We start from the raw sequence: 23,262 nt of genomic DNA, 5'->3' as shown, positions 1-23,262 counted from the left end.
TGTAATAAAGATAAGTCCTTCATAATATCAGCTTACCGAGACGGTTGAGATGGAGCTCGGGTCTCATCCGGCGCTGTTTCGGCTCTGCGGCTGAAAGAACAGCGCTGACGACCCCTCTGACAGCTGGCAGAGCGCTAGCCTTGGGTTAGCTTCTCTCGGAGGCTAACAGCTAGCCTCGAAGGCTAACAGCTATCGCGGAGGCTAACAGCTATCACGGAGGCTAAAGCTAGCACCAAGTTAGCTCGGTTAGCTTTGCTCCGTGGCTAACTGCTGGCCCCAGGTTAGCCTGGTTAGCTTCGCTCCAAAGCTAGCACGTTAGCCTGGCTAGCTTCCGGCCCACACGGACGGGATGAAAACAGAACCGTCGCGGCTCCGCCTCATCTCCGCAGACCGGTTCGTGTGTGACGCGGACCGACGGAGGACCCGCGGGTCACCAGAGGATCCATAGATCCAGGATCGGGGGGCTCGGCGCCATAATGCACCGTACAGCGGGGGTCTCTGACGGCAGCTTTACGGTACACAACATAGGACCTTGTTGTGAGGACACGGGCGACCAGACGCTTACTGCCGAGCCTCCCCGGACCCCCGGAGTGGGCGATGCAGAGCCTAATCCTGAAATAAAATAAATGTATACTAGGTTTATTATATTAACTGTTTCCTTAAAGTCCATAACTGCTGGCAGACAGACCGATCCACGCACACCCACATATTATGTGATCTTAATGAATTTGATTGAGCAGTGATAACTCGGTGATAGTATTCCAATGTGTTATTTATTAAGGAAACAAACATCGAACATTTAATTTTACGCACAATTTATGGAAATGTATAAACCTTATAAAGATATGTTGTATTAGGTTTAAAAACATGAGACTCACAATAAGTACATTTGTCAGAAGAAATAGAAAAAAATATCTATCACTATCTATCCATAGGCTATGTACAGTAGCCTATGGATTAATTCAAACATGGAGAATAAGATAATTAAAAAAAGGTAAAGTATGGTTTTAATGTTTGCACGAATACACTTTTTTTTTTTTTTACATAATTCTGGAGCAAAACTCATCCATCAGTCGGCCTATATAGTAGTTTATATTAGCCTATATACTGTCAATTAGTGCATATAATGTATTATACCAAGTTTTAATTAATCTATTAGTCTTTCCTTCGTAGATCATTATTCATGTATATATATATATATATATATATAATATTTCATATTCCTAATAGTGCAATTAAATTAGTTAACGGTTGCATCTGGTCCCAGAGAAGCTCAGTGCTGAGGTCATGAAGGCTGACCCAATGCGGTGGTTTCTCTGCTATGGTGGCCAGCCATTGGTCCATCAAGCCTCCCGTTCCACCCCTTGACTCGGGTCAAGGGTAATCTGCCCAATCACAGCTCAAGCAGCACAGATTGGCCTGCCCACATTGTTAGGGACTTCATCTAGGCTCTCTTGTGCAACCAAAGTGTATCAAGAGAGACGGGACCATGACGCCATCGTTACCGTCCATCTCGAGTAAATCGTCTGAGATGAGAAAGGAGCCCAGACTTTTTCTACAAGACCACGTATTAGACCAGGGCAGTAGATACACAGTAAAAACTGTAGATACAGAAGATACAGTAGATACAGTACACACAGACACAGTAATAAGCCATCTTCATCTCTCTTGTGAGGGGAATCCTATAGAGTGAACTCAGTGAGATCAAGGGGCCTGAAGACTACAACATTAGCTATGTCATTTATACACAGGGTGTATAAATGGGTGGGTTTAAATAAAGTTGGGAGTGGGGAGGGGGGTCATGGTATGGTTTGCTCAAGGGCTCGATGGGCCAGTCGCAGGTTCTCCTGTAGGACGTCCATGTCTCCCTGGAATCTAACCTTCAAGACAGTCAGCTCTGTGGAGCTTGCTGTCTGCTGTTGCACTGCGAGGCTATGGTCCTGTGTTACACAGAAAATAGCACTGGTAGTTATGTATTTATCACCACTGATGCTGCAACTACTACTGCTACTAGGCTACTATTACTAAGACTACTACTGCTAGTACTACTACTACTATTACCTGTACTACTACTATACTTCTACGACCGATACTATACTATACTGTACTATACTGCTGCTGCTGCTACTACTATTACTGTCTATAACTACTACTACTATTGCCGCTACTGCTGCTACTGCTACTACTTTTACTGTAAACTACTACTGCTACTTTGGTCTGTTTGACCACAAGGCTCTGGTCGTTTAGTGGTACAACATTTAACCAACCATCACTAATATATATTTATTAATATATACTACGACTATTACTATTTCCAACACTGCAACCATTACAAAACAATGACTACTACTGTGATACTACAATTGCTATGACTAAAGGTGCTAATGTGATGACTACCACTTGTTTATACTAGTATTACTTCCGCAATAACCATACTGATCCATAATCCTGATGATAATCCTGATGATAAACCTGGTGATAATCCTAGTGATAATCCTGATGATAAACCTGGTGATAATCCTGATGATCATCCTGATGATCATCCTGGTGATAGCAGTGTGACGCCTACACTGTGGGAGAGCAGCAGCTCCTCTCTGAGGGAGGAGACCTCCCTCCTCAGACCCTGGATCTCCCACTCCTTCATTCGCAGGGACATCTGAAACATTGTGGAATAGATCATGAATTATGGAACATTTATATGAATATTGACTTTGTCAAGTACCACAATCATCGAGAAATTAAAGTAATATTAAGTTTCAGTGACACCTAAGATAAGATAAGATAAGATATACTTTATTCATCTCAGCAGAGAAATAAAGGTGTTCCAACAACCGGCATACCTACACACATGTATGCATACATATCTAGTGGTCAGCAATAATATTGAAAGAAATTGTTTTAATGTTCAGTTTAGGATAAGATCAAACAATGTTCTCTTACATAGTATTAATGCACAGTCTGTAACAACAGTGAAGGCTCAGTCAAAACCAGCTTACCGTACAGCCTACAGACTACTGTATAGCCTCCTGTGGTACCTAGATAATTCGGTTACCCACTGTTATATAGTTATCACTACTACTACTACTACTACTATTACACCACCTCACATTTCCTCTTACATAATATAGGTTTTTCTCAAAGTCCGATCTGACAATGTGCTTTTGTGTATTAAGAACCGTCATGAATGACCAGACACCAGACCTCAGACCACAGTTAAAGAGATAGTTCAAAGTTAAGAGTTGGAGAGTTAAGAGTCTCCAGCCAGAGTGAGCGATCACCTCCTGCTCAAACACGCTGGCTCCCTGTCCGAGCGGAGACGCCTCCTGCTTGGAGCGGGAACGCAGCCGGCTGAGTTCTGTTGCTAGGAGACCGCTCAGCTCCTACACACAGGGACACACAGGGACACACAACACATCTGTTACAACATCAAAACGTAACACAACACAACCTGTTGAGTTCTGTTGCTAGGACAACGCTCAGCTCCTACACACACAGAGACACACAACCCAAATGTCACAGTACAACACAACTATCACAACACAATCAAATCATGCCAACACAACAAAACACGACCATTAGAACACAACACAATCGTCACAACATAATCAAACCATTCAAACGGCTCGTTGCCATGACGCATGGATCTGGCCCATCACATCACCCAAGGTTCTTGTGATTTCAAAATTAGTCTGGACGTCAACCTCCGATCTCATAACCGCATGGATAAAATACGTCACAGATGTTGGTTCATACACCTCATTCACACTCTTTGAAACCAGTGTCAGTGGACCCTGGGCTGACCTGGTTCCTCTCCTTCAGCTCCCGGTTCTCCTGGCCGCTCTGGCAGAGGGCGGTCCGCTCTGCCTCCAGAGCCCGGGAGAGGAGACTGTTCTCCAGCCGCTGGAGGGAGAACTGCTGGACCACAACCTCCAGCTCCTCCCTGTGGACCCCAGAGAGTCACACACACACAGACACACACATGCGCACTCACAGACAAACACATGCACGGACGCACAAACATACACAGACATACACAAACAGACATGCACACAAACACACACACACACACACACACACACACACACACACACACACACACACACACACACACACACACACACACACACACACACACAGACACACAGACTCACACACACACACACACACACACACACACACACACACACACACACACACACACACACACACACACACAGAATAAATAATTGCAAAAGGAACCCGTTCAGATAAATGAATACCAGATAGACAGAATCTGGAAGACAGAGAGTGAACAAACATGTCTTGGCAACTTTTACATAAATACACGTTAATATACATGTTTTTGATGCTCCACTAGCCTGAACATGATATTGTCCCTTATTGCCTGATACTAGCAGTAACTGACCACTAGGAAAATTACCCCTTAAGGACAGAAGACACACACAAGTCAGACGGTCGACTAAATGCTGCCAGACGGATCATTTCACACTCACTGCCTGTGTGTATTGTCACCAGTGTGTACAGAGTTAACAGTGTGTACCAGTGTGAATAGAGTGTACAGTGTGTCTAGTTTGTACCAGTGTATACAGTGTGTACAGTGTGTACCTGTGTGTAGTGCGTACCTATGTGTATTGCCTACAGTGTGTACCTGTGTGTAGTGTGTACCTGTGTGTATTCTCTACAGTGTGTACCTGTGTGCAGTGTGTAGTGTCTACAGTGTGTACAGTGTGTACCTGTGTGTAGTGTCTACAGTGTGTACCTGTGGGCACAGTGTGTGTAGTGTATACCTGCGTGTAGTGTGTGTACAGTGGGTGTAGTGTGTAGCTGTGTGTAGTGTGTGTGTACAGTGTGTACAGTGCTTACCTGTGTGTAGTGTGTACAGTCTGCACCTGTGTGTAGTGTGTGTAGTGTGTGTGTACAGTGTGTACAGTGCTTACCTGTGTGTAGTGTGTACAGTGTGTACCTGTGTGTAGTGTGTGTAGTGTGTACCTGTGCTGCCGCTGTGTTTCCTGCAGGTGTGTGTTGTCAGCAGAGAGCCGAGCCTGGTGAGTCTTGTCTGTCTGTCTGTCCAGCTGCAGCTGGAAAGCCCTCTTCATGGATTCTATGGCTGAGAGCAGAGAGGGGCTTTAATATCAACCCTGTTCTCAGTTCTGTTGAGTTGCGTCTGTATTCTAGCTCATTTGCGGGTTCCCTCAAATCAAAATATTTGAACTTTTGCGCAAGGTTTGCGTGAAGCTGTGTAAGGATCAGTGTTGAGATCGTCTCTGTGCCAATCATGCCTTAAAGTCCTAAACTACAACTAAAGACTACAGAATCAAAATATATATAATATAATATAATACAAAAAAGACTTGCGATAAAATCTAGGCGACCGGGGCATTATCCTTTATTTTGCTTCCCCAGAAGTGCAGTCTGCTGTGACAAAGTCTTAAAGCAGACTACTGGACCCAGGTGACCCTTTGTGTGATCGCATGAAACATCCCCCATCACATCCTCTATCCACCACAGTGAGCCTGCCAACGTTTACCCGTGACCGTGGCGGAGGTCTCCTCCTCCAGGAGCCGGTCTTGCTCCGTTACCAGACGCTGCAGCTCCCCCTGGTGGTGGAGCCGGACCCCCTCTAGTGCCCTCTGCTGGGACACCTCCAGGGCGGACAGGCCGCTCTCGCAAGCCGCCTGGGGACAGAGCAGGGAAACCGACCGTTATTCTGCTTCCTTCAAAACTAACACTAAGGGGGCGGTTTGATGGTTAGCGTCCGTCCAAACACCTTCTGCCACCTTTAGTGATGACGACTACGAGGAAACACAACAGAGGCAATGTGATGCATCAATATACATCCGCTGCATACACATTGAAAGGTGGACTCCAATATCAACATTGCAATTTCATTAAAGCTGTTGATAAATGTAACGTTTAAATGTTGCAAGCATTGGATGCATGATGTAATGCAGCAATTTAATAAATCAAATCATATGAAATGTAACGATCACCATGCATTTGTGTCATTGTTGCCATGGTCATTTACATAGAAGATTTCAGTTCTACTTGCCTTTAGTGTTTCCACATCCTTCTCATGCTGCAGCCGTAGAGTACCTATAATCCCCTCATGCTCTGCTCTCAGCACCTCGGCTACAAGGCACAGCTGCTGCTCCAGCTCCGCCACTTGTCCTCTCAGCCTTACGACCCTCCCCTCCTTGGCCCCTTCTTCCTCATCGTCCTCTACCTCCTCTTCCTTCTTGTCAAGGCCCACATCTCCGCCTTGATTAGACTTTTCAGTATTCCCCACTTCCCGATATGAGCTCTCTTTGCTGTCATGCCAGGAGGGACCCTTGTCTTGAGACCTTCCCATGCTTTGTATTCTATCTACCATGGCGTGGTCTGAGACAGGAGAAGGTTTGGCCGCATTAAGCGTTGAAGGAACCTCATGATTGGACTCCCCCATCATTTGTAGGTTGGACCTGGTATCAAGCAGCCAGATGCTAGGTGTTTGTGACTCCTTGTTTTCACCCAGAAGGTTAGTGCTGGGGGTTTTAGTGCCTGCTGAAGCCTTCTCAATCTCTTTCTCCAGAAAGGACACCTCGGCCCTCAACTCTTTGTTTTCCTTCCCCAGGCTCACACAGTTTGTGCAGGTAGGAGAGGTGATGAGCTGTCCTTGTTGTTGATTTTCATTGAGTTTCCCACTAGATTGGACTCGGTGTAGCCAGTGGTGCCCTGAACGGTAATATTTACAGAGTCGTTGACCCAAGAGCTTCAGCTTGTCACTGGTAGAGGAGTTATCAATAGAGGTGATGAAGTTCAGCAAATAAATGTTCTGCTGTATGCAGAAGTCGTTCCCAATATGTTTAGCTATGTCCATTGTGCCAGTGACGTCAGACCAATTCTCATTTTCTGGGGTTACCAAACTCCCAGTGCCATTTGAATACGTGCCCTCATCTATTTCCACCAGGCTAGCCCCCCCTATGCTTGTACAAGAAGCTTTTTCCAACAGAAAATCTTTGGCAAGAAGCAGCAGTTTCCTCTCTATCAACCTATGTTCTGTTACCTCCATCAGAAGAACACAGAGGAGTTTGTCCTCAGCGGTTTGTGAAGAATCAGCCTTTATCCTGATGAGCATTGTCCCCCATAACTCGTCTTCGTCCCGCTGAAGATAGCTGGCTAACGTAGACTCTGTTGCCTCTTGCTGTCTTTCTATTGATCTTACATCAGACCTGTCTATCATTTTGATTAGTTTCCCCTGATCTCTTGATGCCATCCCTGTCCCCTCGGAAACTTTCAGGAATTGTTCCTCATCCGGAATCTTCTGTCTCTCTGACGACTTTTCTTTCTCCAACTCTGTGCTGAGCCTCGCCAGCTCAGCCTCCAACTCCGCCGTCCTCCGCCCCCAGGTCCTCCAGGCCTCCTCCATTTCCACGTTGCAGGACCGCAGCTCGCTACAGCTTTGTTCTGATTGGTGGAGCTTCCGCTCCAGATCTATCAGCTTGGCCTCTGTGGCCTCGAAACAGCGCAGAAGGCATCTCTTACTTTCACTGTCCGCCATGGGCTCGTCAACCTCCACCCCGCTCTCGTCGGTGTCCTCAGAGATGGTTGGAGCCTGGAGAGCGGCAGATCTGAGCGCCTGGGACTCCACCTTGCTCAGACGTTGCTCCAGGGAGGCGATCAGCAACTTGGCCTCCATGAGTCCCTGGTTCCTTGAGTTCAGCTCCGTCTCCAGGAGAGCCACCCTCGTCTTGCTCCACCGCTCCATCTCTGGGAGGTGGCGGACGTCTGCCTTCAGTCTCTCGATCTCCCGGTCGGCCTCTGTCAGCTGGTTCAGCATCTCCTGGTTGTGCTGGTGGAGGGCCTTGTTCTGGCCTCTGAGCAGCTCAACCTCCTGCAAAAGTCTTGCGACTGTCGGCTCGTCTTGGCCGCAAGGAGACTCAAATAAGTTGTGAGTTTGCTGGTGATCTTGGTCTAAACCCTTTCCGTCCCATGTGGTTTTGTTTGTATGCGTGTCAGAGCTGGTTACATCCTGGTATGCTTCCCTATCCAGGTGGGTTTGGATATTGGAAGTGAGCCTTTCCCTGTTATAGTGAAGCAGTGACACCTCATCGTCAGAGACCAGAGACGGTGCGGCTGTGGTTGGCGAGGACGGGAATACAGGATGGAGGCCCCCCAGTTCCTGCTGGTTGCCGTTGGTGTCGTGCAGCCAGATGCTGGGTGCCTGAGATGGGGGAGATCCCTGGGACTCCACCGGGGACAGGGAAATGCCGAGCTGTTCCTGCATGCTCTGCCTTATGTCGTTCTGCTGCTGGAGAAGACCCCGCGTCTCCAAGTACAGTTTTTTCAGGCTCTGAGCGTGGCCGCTCAGTGGCACGGAGCCACGTCTACCCAAGGAATCGCCCTCCTTCTCAGGGCTCAGTGTGGAGTCCATCTTAGGAAGGAGCAGAGGTCTTGGTTAGTATCAGACGAGAAAGCGATGATGGTTGGTTACCAGCACAACCATGGGATGCTCATGCTTTTCTTTTCGGCTACAGTGGTTACCATTGGGCATGTCTCCTGATGGGAAAATCCTGTTGTTCTCAACTGAGCTTCCAACTCCAGCCTCCGGCAATCAGATTCTTCCAGACAACACTTCAGATCCTCAACCTTAAAGCAAATAGCAAACAACAAAATGTCACTTTTTCCTGTTTCCCAATCCTGCTGCACTATGTCCCACCAATTTTACAAAATGATCCCCCAAATACATTCAAAGTCAATCCAATGAATGTAAAAGATAGCTCTGTGCTTTTACTCCATCGTGAGCAGCCCTCACCCCCTGCCGGTAGGTCTCCATGAGCCTCTGCAGCTCCACCGTGTCCTCGTCTGCGGCCTCGGGGAACAGCGGCACCACCCTCTCCACCCTAAAGGTAGTTCTCTCCACCTGTATCCAGAATTTCTCCATATCCTCCTCCTCCACCAAAATCTGCTGGGGCCCAGAGGTTCCCCCAGGGGGGTCCAGCTCCCGGCCCCCTACTCCCTCGTCTCCTGCCGTCTCTCGGGACTGAGCGACGCCCAGGATGCTCTCGTACCTCTTCCTCCTCTGCTGGCGCCTCTTCTTCCTCTCCTGGTTCAGTGTATCCGGGGAGCCCGGCTCCCCACTCCGGATCTCCAGCTCCAGGCTGGACTCACTCAGCGGTCTGAACTCAGTCCAGTCCGAGGCCTTGCCGCCATCGTCCCTCCGTCTGTCCTGCAGGTTCTTGGGGGTGTCTTTGTGGTGCGGGGCCTCCTCTCTGGGCCCCTTGAAGGGCGAGTCGTGGGTGACGTCAGGCTTGGGGAGAGCCTCGGTCGGGAAGTGGATTCCTGGAAAACTACAAACCGGAAATAAAACACAACACAAGGAGACTATAAGTAGACTGCATTCTGAGGATCTTTAATGAGCCATCGTGGAGATGAATCCAGGTTGCTTCAAGTCAGCTAGCGGACTAGATTAGTCAGCTCTAGTCCCTCCTACTATCGAAATGCAATTTCAGATGTGAGACGTAAACGTTGGTTAACAGACACTGAAGCAAGAAGAACAAGAACGAGGAGAACAACAACGAATATGTGTTTTCTCTTAATCTTTCAACCAAGCAATGTCCGAAACACGTTACAAAAAAAGGTCCCTTACTGCCTCCCCACAAGCTGCCAACCCAACTTCCCTTTATCTTCTCCTTTGCTAGAGGAGAACCCTTGGAGACGAGGGGAAGCTGAATAAGCCATTAACGATGGACAACAGACACACTCAGGGCCCAGCATTCCTAGAAGATGGCTGATAGCTGTGAAGGCGACGACGGCTCGTGATGTTGGTGTTACCTCACTACTTTAGGAGCATGGGCATGGCTGACGTTCTTCATCAGTGCTTGTATCCAGTTCTTGCGTATCCCAGCCGTCATGGCGGACAGCGTGTGGACGCCTCTCCGGGTCTGAGGAGAGATCAGCTCGACTTCAAACTCAGGACCAACACAGACCGTTACTAAGTGTAGCGATACGACGCAGTGATCAGTACCACTACAGACTGAAGGAGGGTCGGGTCTTCTTACGTGGATCTGGAAGCCGTAGTTCCTGAGCACTTGGTACTCGGACACCTCGTAGCATTTGGTGAGGTTAATCTCTCCTTGGAGGTCAAAGGCCTGTCCATAAAAAATAATGATACTGTACATGATATACATTTACATTGGCCTTGTCTTTCAACAGATGCTTTTATCCACAGTACACAGAACAGTAATAATAATAATAATAATAATTCATTTTATTTGAGGGCGCCTTTCAAAGCACCCAAGGTCACCTTACAGGGCAGTTTAAAAACAGAAAACATAATCAACAATCATAAAAAACACAAGAACAAGATACATTGAACAATTTACATAAGTGGGGTGAGATGGGTTAGATGGAATATGTCAGTTTAAAAAGATGTGTTTTGAGACGAGACTTAAAAGTGGAAAGAGTGTCGGAATTACGGATGTCAGGTAGGAGGGTGTTCCAGAGGTGGGGGGCAGATCTGCTGAAGGCTCTGGACCCCATGGTAACCAGGCGTGCGGGAGGCACAGTGAATTGAATGGAAGAGGAGGACCGGAGAGTGCGGGTGGGTGTGTTGGTGTGTAGGAGTTCACAGATGTATGGAGGGGCGAGGTTGTGGAGGGCCTTGAAGGTGAGGAGCAGGATCTTGAAGTGGATGCGAGTTTTGACCGGGAGCCAGTGAAGCTGCTGAAGGACAGGGGTGATGTGATTAATGGAGGGGGTTCTGGTGATGATGCGGGCGGCAGAGTTCTGGACCAGTTGGAGTTTGCGGATGGACTTGAGGGGGAGACCGAAGAGGAGGGAGTTACAATAATCGATGCGGGAAGTGACCAGGGTGTGAACAAGGATCGCTGTGCTATGGGGTGTGAGGGATGGGCGGAGGCGGTTGATATTGCGTAGATGGTAGTAGGCAGACCTGGTGATGTTATTGATGTGTGCTTGAAATGATAGTGTGCTGTCGAGGATGACACCCAGACTCTTAACCTGAGGGGAGGGGGAGACTGAGGTGTTGTCGATAGTGATGGAAAAGCTGTCAGGTTTTGTGAGGGTTGATTTGGTGCCGATGAGGAGGACTTCTGTTTTATTGCTGTTGAGTTTGAGAAAGTTGCAGGTGAACCAGGATTTTATTTCTTGTAGGCAATCGGAGAGGGAGGTGGGAGGAAGGGTAGAAGTGGGCTTGGTGGATATGTAGAGCTGGGTGTCATCCGCATAGCAGTGAAAATGAATGTTAAATTTACGGAAAATATGGCCAAGTGGAAGTAGATAAATGATGAACAGGAGGGGGCCTAGAACAGAACCCTGGGGAACACCGGTAGTGACTGGAAGTGACTGGGATTTGAAAGTTTTGAGTTGGATGAACTGAGTACGGCCGGAAAGATATGATTTAAACCAGTGCAGGGGTGTGTCAGTGATACCAATGGAGGCCAGTCTGTCAAGGAGGATGTTGTGTGAAATGGTGTCGAAGGCCGCACTCAGATCAAGGAGGATGAGAATAGTGAGGTGTCCGGAGTCTGCTGCCATGAGAAGGTCATTGGTGATTTTAACCAGGGCTGTCTCTGTGCTGTGGAGGGGGCGGAAACCAGATTGAAATTGTTCGTAAAGATTATTGAAGGATAAGTGAGCTTGAACCTGAGATGCTATTGTTTTTTCCAGAATTTTTGATATGAAAGGGAGATCTGAGATAGGACGGAAGTTGTTGAGGTTATTGGGGTCAGCACCAAGTGTCTTGAGTATGGGGGTTATTGCAGCTGTTTTGAAGGATGATGGGACGAGGTCGGAGCTGAGGGAGGAGTGTATGATGGACGTTATTAGGGGGGAAAGAGATGGTAGGCAGCCTTTAACTAAAACAGTAGGGATAGGGTCCAGCTGGCAGGTGGATGGTTTGGATTTCCGGATGAGGACAGAGATTTCCTCAGCAGAGGGAAGTGTGAAGCTTGAGAGTAGACGGGAGAGAGGGGCGGAGAAAGTGGAAAAAGACGGAATGTGGGTGATGTTAGGGGTCAGTTGCTGGTGAATGTTTCCTATTTTGGTGGTGAAGAATGACATTAAGGAGTTGCAATAATCAGTTGAGTATAGATGGAGAGCAATGGAGACCGGTGGTCGTAAAAAGTTTGTTGACAGTGGAGAACAGGGCCCGTCTATTTCCGTCACCTGAACTGATCAAATTGGTGTAGTGGGTAGATTTGGCTGTAGAAAGAGTGTCCTTGTAGTGAAGAATGTGGTTGTAATATATTTCTTTATGTATAACAAGTCCAGTTTTCTTGCAGAGGCGTTCCAGTTGACGGCCTTTCGCCTTGAGTTTGCGTAGTTCAGTGGTATACCATGGGGCAGAGTGAGTGAAGGAAACGGAGCGGGATTTAAGGGGAGCCAGGGTGTTAAGAAGATCATGAAGACTGTTGTTGTAATGTGAAACCAGATCGTCGGTGGAGGACAGACTGTCAGTTCTGGGGAGGGAGTTGATACCAGTAGAGAGTGTATTTAAATTAATGTTCTTAATGTTGCGGAATGATATAACACGGGGCAGTTTTGTAATGGAAAATGTAAGGTTGACAGTAAAAGATATAAACATGTGGTCGGAACAGTACAGTGTTATATCAGATTGAATAGCCTCATAGAATAAATAATCTATATACATATATAAGTATATACATACACACACACACACACATATAAAATAAAAAAATTATAATGAATAGATAATACAACATTTTAATATATATAAATATATATATATATATATACACACACAGACACACCCAGAATACCTCTTCAGCGATGGAGTCCCTGTAGTATCTGAGGCTGTCGGCTGACAACACAAACCAGAACTTCCTCCACTTAAAGGAAGAAAACAAAGTTGATCTGAGTTAGTCTCTTGTGTGGACATGTTGAGTGAGTGATGGTGCGTTGAGGACAGAAAGGTCTGCCCGAGTTGGAGAAGACCTCACCTGGTCCTGCTCCAGCTTCACCATCCAACCCTTCTTGAAGTTCAGTAAATCAGGCTTCAGGGAGGAACAAGAGAGGAATATCAACGATGCCATGCCGAAGTGTTATCCGAATGTGATCAGGGAGAGATAAATATAACTGGCTTACTAAAATATTAAATATAGATAATATTATCAAGAGTGTGTTGTTGAGGCATCTCCTTGAGGAAGGTCAATGAACTAAACGTCAGCATAAATGCGATTAGCTTCCATATTCAACAGGGGTCCATTTACTATTACAATACGTCCTTTACATTGACTTTGCTTTTCTTTGCTGTCTTCTTTCGTTTTATTCCATGGTTAACCTGAACTTACAGTCTTAATGGCGTCTAAAGTCCTGCGGTCCAGGGACTTGGCTCTGCGCTGCATGATGGAGACATGGGATCCGACTCCACAGGGCTGGGTCTTCTGGAGCAGACAAGAACCCAACATGAACCCTCAAGGCTGATCCAACCCCCCCTAAAGGCCGGTCACATCACCCTTTGACACAAGCTGGATCGCCCCTTCACAATGAACCCTGAAACTGGTCTGAATGAACCCCTGAAACTGGTCTGAATGAACCTGTGAAACTGGTTGGAATGAACCCCTGAAACTGGTCTCAATGAACCCCTGACACTGGTCTGAATTCAACCAATAAAACTGGCCTTGAAGAACTCCTGACACTGGTCTGAATGACCCCTTGAAACAGTGAGAATGAACCTTTAAGAGGTCACAACACAGACCTACAGAAACATTCTGGAGACTCTGTCCGAGCGGAGCTGGCGACAGGCATTTAGAATGAACTCAATAATCCCGGGCAGCATCGTCTCTTATTACAGGAGATGTCAGCGGTGCCGTGTGTCTGCGCGTGCCAGCCGTATCGTCCTGGTGACAAGGCGGATCGCCGTGGCGACCAGGTACCCCCTGGCCAACAGAAGCCCTCCGAGAGAGCGCCGTCTTTCAGGGCTACATTTCACCCAAGTCAGTGGAACAAGAGCGCTTCTTTCATACTCTCCAGAGATTCATTCTCCCCTCTTACATAACTCTTGCCACAGAAAAAATAAGGGTTTAAGAGGTACAGAACGTCCTTTGTCTGTCTGGAGGCTTTTACTTTGAAAACTGGTGGAGAACACAGGGATGTGTGGGAATAATAAACGGGCGCCGATCACTTCAGATACGCTGGGCGGCTCTGGGTGGAGAGGAGGGAACGGAGGGAGAGACAGACCAGTCGGGTGAGCTGGGTTTGGATTAACTCCTCGAAGACCAGACCTCCACCAAAACAAAGCCGTTGCCAAATTGCGAAAGCCAATCCTGTGGAGAGCAGGCTGTGTCTCTAATCCGACATAACCAGCCGATACCGGACTCACTCCCTCGGCTATCCTTCATTCAAAATGTATATAAACAAGGAAAGGCCCAGCAAACTTACTTTTTTAACTTTTCCTAAGTTGGTTTCAGTATACCATATGGAACTCCTCTGAAGGCAGGAGAATGTAGTAGTGATTAGTGTCCATGGTTCAAAACCCAAAGGCCACAGTCTCCCTGTAGGCATCCATCTCTTCCCTGGACCCTTCCTTGCTGACGTGCGCGGAGGCGTCCAAAGCCCCTCTACTGACACCATTCACTAGTTGTTTGTGCTGTGTGTTTGTGGTGTTGTTCGCGTCTTTATGCTCTGCAGGCAGACAGACCCTCGTAAAGATCTTCAGTCTCCTGTTGAATCACCAGGGGCCGTTCCTGACAGGGCGGTGACTGCCACTTATAATGACAGATGTGCGCTTCCTCAGAGGCAGACCAGAGAGGTGACAGTCTTTGGGCCGTCCTGACACCTACAGAGGCTGTACTTAATAAACCTGGGGGTCGCTCTAACCCCAACGCCCCTGTGGTGACTTCAGCAGCCCCTCTGGGTCTGGGTCTAGGTCTGGGTCCTGGTCTGGGTCTGTGGGGGTCTGGGTCTGGTGGGTCTGGGTCTGGGGGGGTCTGGTGGGTCTGGGTCTGGGAGGTCCAGTGGGTCTGGGTCTGGTGGGTCCTGGTCTGGGGGGACCGGGAGGTTTGGGGGGTCTGGGTCTGGGGGTCTGGGGGCTGTGGGTCTTGGTGTAGGTCAAGGTCTGGGGGTTCTCGGGGGTTTCGGTCTGGGGGATCTGGTTGGTCTGGGTCTGGGGGGGGAAACCGGTTCTGTCAGGAACACGGAGCAAAGGAGGGCTGTGACTCATGGCACGCCCCCAGGAGTGGGTGAACACACACATGCCTTCTCCCTCCCATCCGGTGCTGACAGCAAGAAGCTCCTGCCCTGACAGCCAGGAGCTCTTGTCCTGACAGGGCAGGTGATTGCATGACGAAGACCGCTAATGGAAATGTTCCGTCACCTCCCTTAAAAAAAAAAAGGACAGGCTGAGACTGCACCGTCTGGAATCAAACCCGGGACAAACAGTGCCTAACGTGACTCAACCACAGGGCTGTCCTGTCAACACACACACAAGCACATATCACACACAGACACAAACACACACAAACACACACACACACAATCTGTGGACACATACATGTGCACTTGTGTTTGTGTGTGTGTGTGTGTGTGTGTGTGTGTGTGTGTGTGTGTGTGTGTGTGTGTGTAAGTGTGTGTTTGTTTATATGTGTGTGTGTGTGTGTGCATATGTGTGTGTTTGCTTGTGTCTGTATGTAACCTGAGGAACACCTGGTTCAACTCCCTGAGGAACACCTGGTTATGCTCCGGGAGCAATGTTCAGGGGTGGGGGGGGGGGGAGTCAGACGGGGACGGTGGATGTTAACGGGACAGCCTGCCCAGGGCCCCGTTTCCCGATAACGATGGATCTTCGCTCGTACGATCATTCTCCCGATGGATCTTGCGATCCATCGATAATTTCTTTGGAGCGTTTCCCGAAACTCCTCTTAACGTGAACGCGCATTCGCTGCACTCACGACGTCGTAGGATTGTAACTGTCTACTGACACGGTGCTGAAATGGGCTCCGTAGGAGGGGGAGACGCAGGAATGTCGCAGGAAAATTGTGTTAAAAAGGGTTAAAATATATCCCCATCAAGGACAACAGCAGAGTAGCCTACGAAAAAAATAGACTGCAATTATATGAATGCTAAAGACATTAAAACACAATTGATTAGGCTGAAACCGACATATATCAGTCCTAATCCTGAATGCACTGTGCGTTTCACGGCATTTTCCCCCCTGAAATAATTCCATATGACAAAAAATTAAAAATAGCTTGTGTGACAACTACATTTATCTTAATGGGCTGATTTCTGAAACATGCTTTGTGCAGCAAAGAGAGCCGACTTAATCTGATTCCGCATAAGGGTTTCCTTGATTGATAATTTGATTGGCTATAAAAGCCCCTCCGGAAATAGGGTAAGGTAGGCCTATGTATTGATGAGGAATACAACGAAGCCCACCGTCTGGCCCGGTGCATCGTTGAGCGCACGATCGGGAGGTGGAAGTTGCGCTTTAGATGCCTTCACAGGTCAGGCGGAGGGCTCCAGTTTTCGCCGGCCAAGTCATGCGCCGTGATATGTGTGACGGCTATGTTGCACAACATTGCAGCTAAGGCTGGGGTGGCATTGCTTGAACCGGAGGACGCTGAGGACGATGACGACGAGGAAGATCGGTGTGAGGACGGCCTCCCTCATAACTACGCGGCTGGTTTTCATGCGCGTCGAAGAGTGATTGAGACTTTTTTTTAACCCCCTCCACCCTCCCACATGTCACTAAACATTCCCGTCAACGTGACCAATCCCCATCATATCCCAGCCTTTTGCCTGCTCCTTTGCTTGTTTTTTATAATTTATTCTATTTCTTTATTTTTATTTTTATTTTTATTTATTTTTTTATTTTATTACATTATTTTATGCTACGTTTTATGAGTAGCCTATGTCAGTCTGCACAAATCCCCCTACTTTCTCTCACACATTTTGAGTGCCCTGCCTGCGCAAACATTTTCTGGACTGTCCCGTTTTATTTTGGCCATTTTAACATCTTTGTTAATAAATTAATTCATAATCTTTATTAATTACCAAACTAAGAACATAAAGGCGCAATGCGTTTTAATAAAACGCATCCAATAGACGGAATGTCCGATGGTGTCGCCACTGAGGCTATAGCTGACGATGCTCTTAGCGTCCTACGAGTACCTACGAGCACCCCTGGAGTACTCGTTAGCTACGAGCGTTTTCAAGACGTTCGTTCCCCACGATGCTTTCAGGAAACGCGGTGAAAACTCTACGATGCCCTTTCGACGCACTTCACGATCCACTTAGGCTAACGACGCTTTCGGGAAACGGGGCCCAGGTCTGTTTTCGGGTTCATGTTGGTTCTGTTGTGGTCTTCAGTCATCAGGTCTCTTCACTAACTCTAGAAAACAAATCCTAACACTCTTGTTTTGTGCTTTAACTGAACACAGAGGATTTGTTTTGGCATAAAATATATTTTCGTCACTGAAATTCAGTACCAAAATTCAAGTACAATTTTATTTCTAAAAAGTAGTTTCATTTATTATTAATCTGGACTGCATTTTAAGGATCTAAAGACCAATCGTTATCCTGATAGATAAACACCACATGGATGTCTGAAAGATAACCTCATTAGGAGCCCAGATGCCCTCATAACACAGCGTCTCAGATGGGACAGAAGGAAACCTCCTACTGGGCTAGTCCCCTAAAGGTCAGAGGGTCACCTCGCTCTGTGGTAAAAGTAAAGTAAAGTTTAAATTAATTGTTTTAAATTGAACAGAACTGAATCAAATTTAATTGTTTTCAATTGAACTGAGCTGAACTGAATTTAATTTAATTGTTTTGAACTGAACTGAATTTAATTTTGAACTGAACTGAATTAATTACCTCACGTTTGTTAACACGAGCTTCGCCTCTACCCATCCTGGACTCTAATTGGTCCCCTTCAAGCTTCGTGTCCGTTGCCGTGGGACACGCCGTCTCCTGGTTCGCCTTCTGCATCTGGTCCAGTCTGTTGGAACCGCAGAACAACAGTTTGGTTTGAGCACGCAACGGCTCATATGCCCATACAAGGAGCTTCCTGAGCCGTTTCCGGTCCGGTGATTTAATCACTCCACAGGGGAACACAAAGAGTCTCTACTTAATAACACTTAATGACCCGCACACCTCAGACAGGCCACCACCAACCTTCTAACAGGTCACCTCAAACCCTGCTCCAAGTTAACCCTTAAATCACCCAGAGGCCCAGGACTCAAGCAGAGCTGTGATCCTGTCCCCTTAGTGAGGCTGCTGTTTCCTGTTAACGACAACACGGAAAACTGGACTTTGAATGTATCTGGAAGCTTTGTCCTGACAGCCTCTATGTACGGCCTATATCCGGTACACTGAGATGTATCTTACATACGTAGCTCAGTAAGAGAGGGACAAAACATTAAATACACAAAAGTTTAAGTTTGAGGAGGCTCCTTTCTTCCAAAGAATAGTAAGAAAAAACACACAAAGTCAGTTGTGGTCATGAAAAAGATATGTAATTACACTATCCATGAGGAATTTCTGGCCTTATTTATGAGGGGGGGGGGGGGGGGCAGGCCAGTGTTTTGCCTGTTTCCCAAAAAGGCAATTGCAGAGCAAGCAGGGTAATCTCCAGGAAGAGGTGCTTTAGTTCTGCGGTCGTAGCTGTTGACTCCAAAGCTGAACGCTCTGGCAGCCGTGGTTCTGCTCAGGACCTCTCAGCTCAGAACCTCTCAGCTCTGAAACCTCTCTGCTCAGGTCCTCTGCTTGGAGGGACGACTCTTCACTCCCTGGTGATCAACAACTGGCTAAGTTTGTGAACCAGCATCGGGCCGCAGGTTGTAATGACCCGGGGCTGATAGTCTACAGGTCGTAGTGCCGACTTAGTTAGCAACCCGCTAGTCGAGCCACCGAATCCTCCAGACGACCTCAATCAACTGACCTTCTGTCGTTGGCCGGCCGGTCGCGTTTCGGTGAGGCGCTTGCCGCGCCCCTCCAACGCGTCGCGGGTTTGACCTCGGTACCGGCCGAAGAAGATCGCCCCCTGCTGGTAGTGGCGGGGCACTGCAGCTTGTTGCCTTCAGTTCCAGACGTCCATGAATGAGAAAAATCAAACAACAACATTAAGTAATGAAGCAGACAACTTTTTCCTACATAATAACGTAGCGATCCATTTCTTGAGATAATGTTCTCAAAGTTCTGTTACAGAAGTGTTGTTCCAGGTTTGACGTTGAATTGAAGCATAGCTATCCTTGGTGAGTCAAACGTAACCTACAGGAACACATTTTAAGGGACGGAACTCAACAGAACCTCCACTTTGTGTTGGTTGTGTTGTTCTAGAAGTCATGGTCTAAAAATACCGTGGTGAAGTAATGTAATGCAGTTCCACTCATGTCACGGGATGTAGTCTAATTGAATCCGCGTTTGGACGTGTTTAGTATCGGAGCCACTGACTACAGCGAGCTGCATGAACCCCTCTGACGTCTGCAACAAGAGGTTTACGACTCTGGGAGAGGAAAACAGTCTGAGATGATATCACTGGTATCTGTTAGTGATGATGTCATCTCCAACTGTCAGGGTGAACATCTGCTGGAGGCCAGATAGAGAGTGGGGTGGGAGAGAGAGAGAGAGAGAGAGAGAGAGAGAGAGAGAGAGAGAGAGATGAGAGGTGGAGGAATAGATTGTGTGTTAATTTAAGGGCTCTGATGTATTTTATTTGTTTAGATGTATAATTGCGTTCATCTGTTTGTGTATGAAAGGCTGTATCAGTGTATGAGTGTGTGTGTGTGTGTGTATGTACAACTGTGTGTGTGTGTGTGTGTGTGTGTCTGTACACCTGTGCACGTGTGTGTGTGTGTGTGTGTGTGTGTGTGTGTGTGTGTGTGTGTGTGTGTGTGTGTGTGTGTGTGTGTGTGTGTGTGTGTGTGTGTGTGTGTGTGTGCATGTGTGTGCATGTATTTGTGTGTATGTGTGCGTCTGTTTTGCCTCTCTGTTCCACCTGAGGAGGGTTGGCTGGGGCCCAAGGGACCCGTGTCTGAGCCTGTCCAGCTCCGCCCCCCTCCTAGCTTGGCAGCCTTCCTCAGGCCAGCCCCAGGCTCAGTGGGCTGGCTTCCTACTCCCTCCAGTAGACACGACCCGGGGGTGGCCATCTTTGCTGGACAGGCTTCCTGATATTAAACAATGTAGTCAACAATAAAATGAGACAATAAAAATCCTTTAAAACCCACAAGCACGGATACTGTCTAACTGAAATTCAGTTTAAACTGTAAAATAAAGGTTTTATTATATGATCATGACACATAAGGGGATAATGTATGTATTATATTAGACCTGAGACGCTGAGAAAAGCTTCGTGGTGAGAACCGTTTCCATGGTTACAAATGGATTTGGACAATTGATGCAAAAGTCGATGAACCTAAAACTACAAAGATGGAGGGTTCCCTCACCCGCCCTGAAGAGCGCTGTACCAAAGGGTTGTAGTTCAGGACAGTACCTGGGCTGGGTCGCGGCCCACGCTGTGTTTCCTGGAGCTGCGGTGCTGGTTGTTGCGTTGAATCCCAGCGATCTGCTCGCACCACCTGGCCCAGAGGAGGAGAACACACTCTCTGTTGGACACCTAAATACGCAGTGCAACGGCTCTCTGACGCAGCGGGGGCTCATACCGGCAACCCCACGATGGAGGACCAACGCTCTGACTGCTAAGCGGTTGGCATTCTTCATTCATGAAGAGGTTCGCTGAGGTCGCAGTGACAGAATAACTTACCCCACTGCTTGACCCAACTCTCAAGACTTGAGCGAATCCGCACCAAGCAGAAAACAAGTCAGTCTGCAGAGGACCTCCTCTCTCAACCACGGCCATGGAGTCAGCGCTCAAAGCACCACTAGCAATATCGTTCAAGGGCTTAGGAGAGGGAAACCGTCGGGGAGATGTGTTCTTTATGTTTAAAGGTTTCTCTGGTAGGGTTGGAACGCTTCTGTACTGGGCCAGGGAACCATGTCCAGGGTTAACAGCAGCTCCTTGCTCAAGGGTAGGAGGAAATAAAGGGGAACCACAGCACAGCACCACAGCACTTGCACTTAATGTTCTCAATTCTTTAATGTTGTACGTCCTGGCACTTTAAAACAGTACCTTGCATTGTGTAGCGTTCTATCTATCTCTGTTGTATACGGGGAATGGGTTTACCTAGTGATGGTTAGTGCTTGCCACTTGATTCTATGAACATCCTTACTGTACCGACAGAGATATATTGTTGCTTCTCTTTCTTCTGACTAATGTATTTATAGGTCGCTTTGGATAAAGCATCTGATAAACGCCCTGAATGTAAATGTAATAGAAGGTCTGCATTGGACGCCTCTAGGTTAAACGCATGCGTATGCGCCACCTCTGATTGGCTAACGAGGTTTCTGAACCCAGGGGAGCAGAGTGGGCAGACACACACACAAACACACACACACCCAGCCCCCCGACATACCCGCTGATCATCTCGCGGCTCTCCCCCCTGATAAAGAGGTCCTGCTGGGGCGTGGCCAGGCGCAGCGCGTTCCTCTGGCCCGTCAGCGGCTCGGCGTCCACCACCGCCGTGCACGAGGTCATATCCACCGTGCCCTGGGGGAGGGTGCTCATCTGGGGAGGGATACAGAGAGAGAGATAGAGTCAGAGGGAGGGAGAGTGAGGGGGGAGGGAGAGAGAAAGAGAGAGAGAGAGAGATGAGGTTTGAACAGATCAGAAGGACGTGGGGGTGGGGTGTGTATGCCGGAGAGAGAGGAGAGAGAGAGAGAGAGAGAGAGAGAGAGAGAGAGAGAGAGAGAGAGAGAGAGAGTATTACAGGAGAGAGGCCCGCTGCTATTCGACCCAAACATCTGGCCCCACACGTCCATGCTTTAGTAGTTAACTGTAAAAGATTTAACTACTTACCAGTTCATCCAGGGCAAATGAGAGGTTTCCATTTTCATAGAGGATGAAGAATCTTCTCTGCCATTTCTGCCAACGAGACACATTGTCAGTACTGTACAATAATACAACTCAATCCAAACCAATGGAGATGTGGTTCCTCTGCTGTTTTATCAAGCTTGTATCAAACGTGCTTTAGTTGACTTTGAGCCGTTCGTTGTTCCTACCCGAGATCTCTGGGCCGGGTTGTCGAAGTCTGTCCCTTCTGGGGCCAGACAGAGCCAGCCTCCGTATATGGGCTTGGCCTGGGGACCGAGAGAATCCTCATCAACACACCGGAAGGACGTCATGTTACCCCATAATCAGGTTTGAGGGATGCTGGTTTGAAGGGTGCTGGTATGAGGGGGACTGGTTTGAGGGGGAATGGTTTGCGGAGGACTTGACCTCCATCATAAAACAACACACCTCCACCACAACACAACACACCTCCATCACAACATACCTCCATCCCAACACACCTCCACCACAACACATCATACCTCCTTCACAACACCATCACAACACACCTCCACCACAACACAACACACCTCCGACACAACACACCTCCATCACTCACACATCTCCACACAACACACCTCCACCACAACACACCTCCATCACAACACACCTCCACCACAACGCAACACACCTCCACTGCAACACACTTCCATCACTCACACATCTCCACACAACACCCCCACCACAACACCTCACACCACACCACACCTCCATCACAACGAACATATCTCCATCACAACACACCTCCATCACAACACACCTCCACCGCAACACACCTCCATCACACACACACACACATCTCCACACAACACACCTCCATGACACACACATCTCCACACCACACACCTCCAGCACAACACACCTCCATGACATACACATCTCCACACCACACACCTCCACTCGGCTCGGTGTGTCCGTCTTCTCGAGTCACTAAGCTATGAACCATCAGCTATAGAATACTGTTTTTACAGCAAAATAGAAATATAACCTGTGTCAATTTTCTATCAGTAATTACAACGTTTAGTAAACGACAACTACTAATGAACTCCTCCGACTGAATTAGATCGATGTCCTAATTGAGTATAAACACACGTGTACAATTAGAAAGAATCTGCCGACAACACACGTAACGATCCTACCTGTTCCCTCTCATCGTCGGACATGAGATGCAGCTCCCGAGGTTTGAAGCAGTTCTGACATTTGTTTTTATTAAAAATATTCGCTTGAAACTTATTACAAGGATTCGCCGCTTTATCCACAGACATTTTCACCCTCGATAAATCCGCCCGCTCCAAAACCCTCTCAGCTCAGCTATGAACGGAGCGGCTTATGCTCATGAACATCTGTCAAATCCC

At 47.8% G+C, this 23,262-nt stretch overlaps 2 protein-coding genes across 5 annotated transcripts in view; both read right to left on the bottom strand.

Moving 5' to 3' along the window:
- LOC130376194 (retinoic acid-induced protein 1-like) overlaps positions 1 to 691 on the bottom strand; it is an 8,363-nt gene extending 7,672 nt beyond the window's left edge. For both annotated transcript variants that reach the window (XR_008893966.1, XM_056583421.1), the window contains exon 1: positions 37 to 691. The gene's annotated coding sequence lies outside the window, so the exon portion shown is untranslated. The remainder of the gene's footprint in view (positions 1 to 36) is intronic.
- Positions 689 to 23,262, bottom strand: LOC130376170 (myosin phosphatase Rho-interacting protein-like). 3 transcript variants are annotated; one of them, XM_056583393.1, is made up of 22 exons: positions 23,047 to 23,262; positions 22,078 to 22,155; positions 21,875 to 21,940; positions 21,432 to 21,583; positions 20,453 to 20,537; positions 19,958 to 20,126; positions 18,902 to 19,037; positions 17,836 to 17,959; positions 13,311 to 13,403; positions 12,960 to 13,013; positions 12,771 to 12,848; positions 10,038 to 10,127; positions 9,811 to 9,920; positions 8,792 to 9,326; positions 8,521 to 8,625; positions 6,050 to 8,410; positions 5,528 to 5,675; positions 4,990 to 5,107; positions 3,802 to 3,940; positions 3,279 to 3,380; positions 2,570 to 2,656; positions 689 to 1,940 (listed from the first exon to the last, which is right to left on the bottom strand). In XM_056583393.1, exons 1-22 carry the CDS (start codon positions 23,170 to 23,172, stop codon positions 1,800 to 1,802), a joined length of 5,097 nt encoding a protein of 1,698 aa, XP_056439368.1. In that variant the 5' UTR covers positions 23,173 to 23,262; the 3' UTR covers positions 689 to 1,799. The 3 variants fall into 3 exon arrangements, with proteins under 3 accessions (XP_056439368.1, XP_056439382.1, XP_056439376.1); XM_056583407.1 differs by having other exon boundaries at positions 12,780 to 12,848; XM_056583401.1 differs by having other exon boundaries at positions 13,311 to 13,400.

This window comes from Gadus chalcogrammus, chromosome 2, assembly GCF_026213295.1.
Source record: "Gadus chalcogrammus isolate NIFS_2021 chromosome 2, NIFS_Gcha_1.0, whole genome shotgun sequence".
Taxonomy (NCBI): domain Eukaryota; kingdom Metazoa; phylum Chordata; class Actinopteri; order Gadiformes; family Gadidae; genus Gadus; species Gadus chalcogrammus.
This window is presented reverse-complemented; position numbering and strand designations above follow the sequence as displayed.

Coding starts and splice junctions, on each gene's coding strand:
- LOC130376170 (XM_056583393.1), bottom strand. CDS start 23,172: ATGTCTGTGGATAAAGCGGCGAATCCTTGTAATAAGTTTCAAGCGAAT. Junction 12,849..12,959: donor TGAAGCTGGAGCAGGACCAG/GTGAGGTCTTCT, acceptor TCTTCCTTTAAG/TGGAGGAAGTTCTGGTTTGT. Junction 1,941..2,569: donor AGCTGCTGCTCTCCCACAGT/GTAGGCGTCACA, acceptor TGTGTAACACAG/GACCATAGCCTCGCAGTGCA.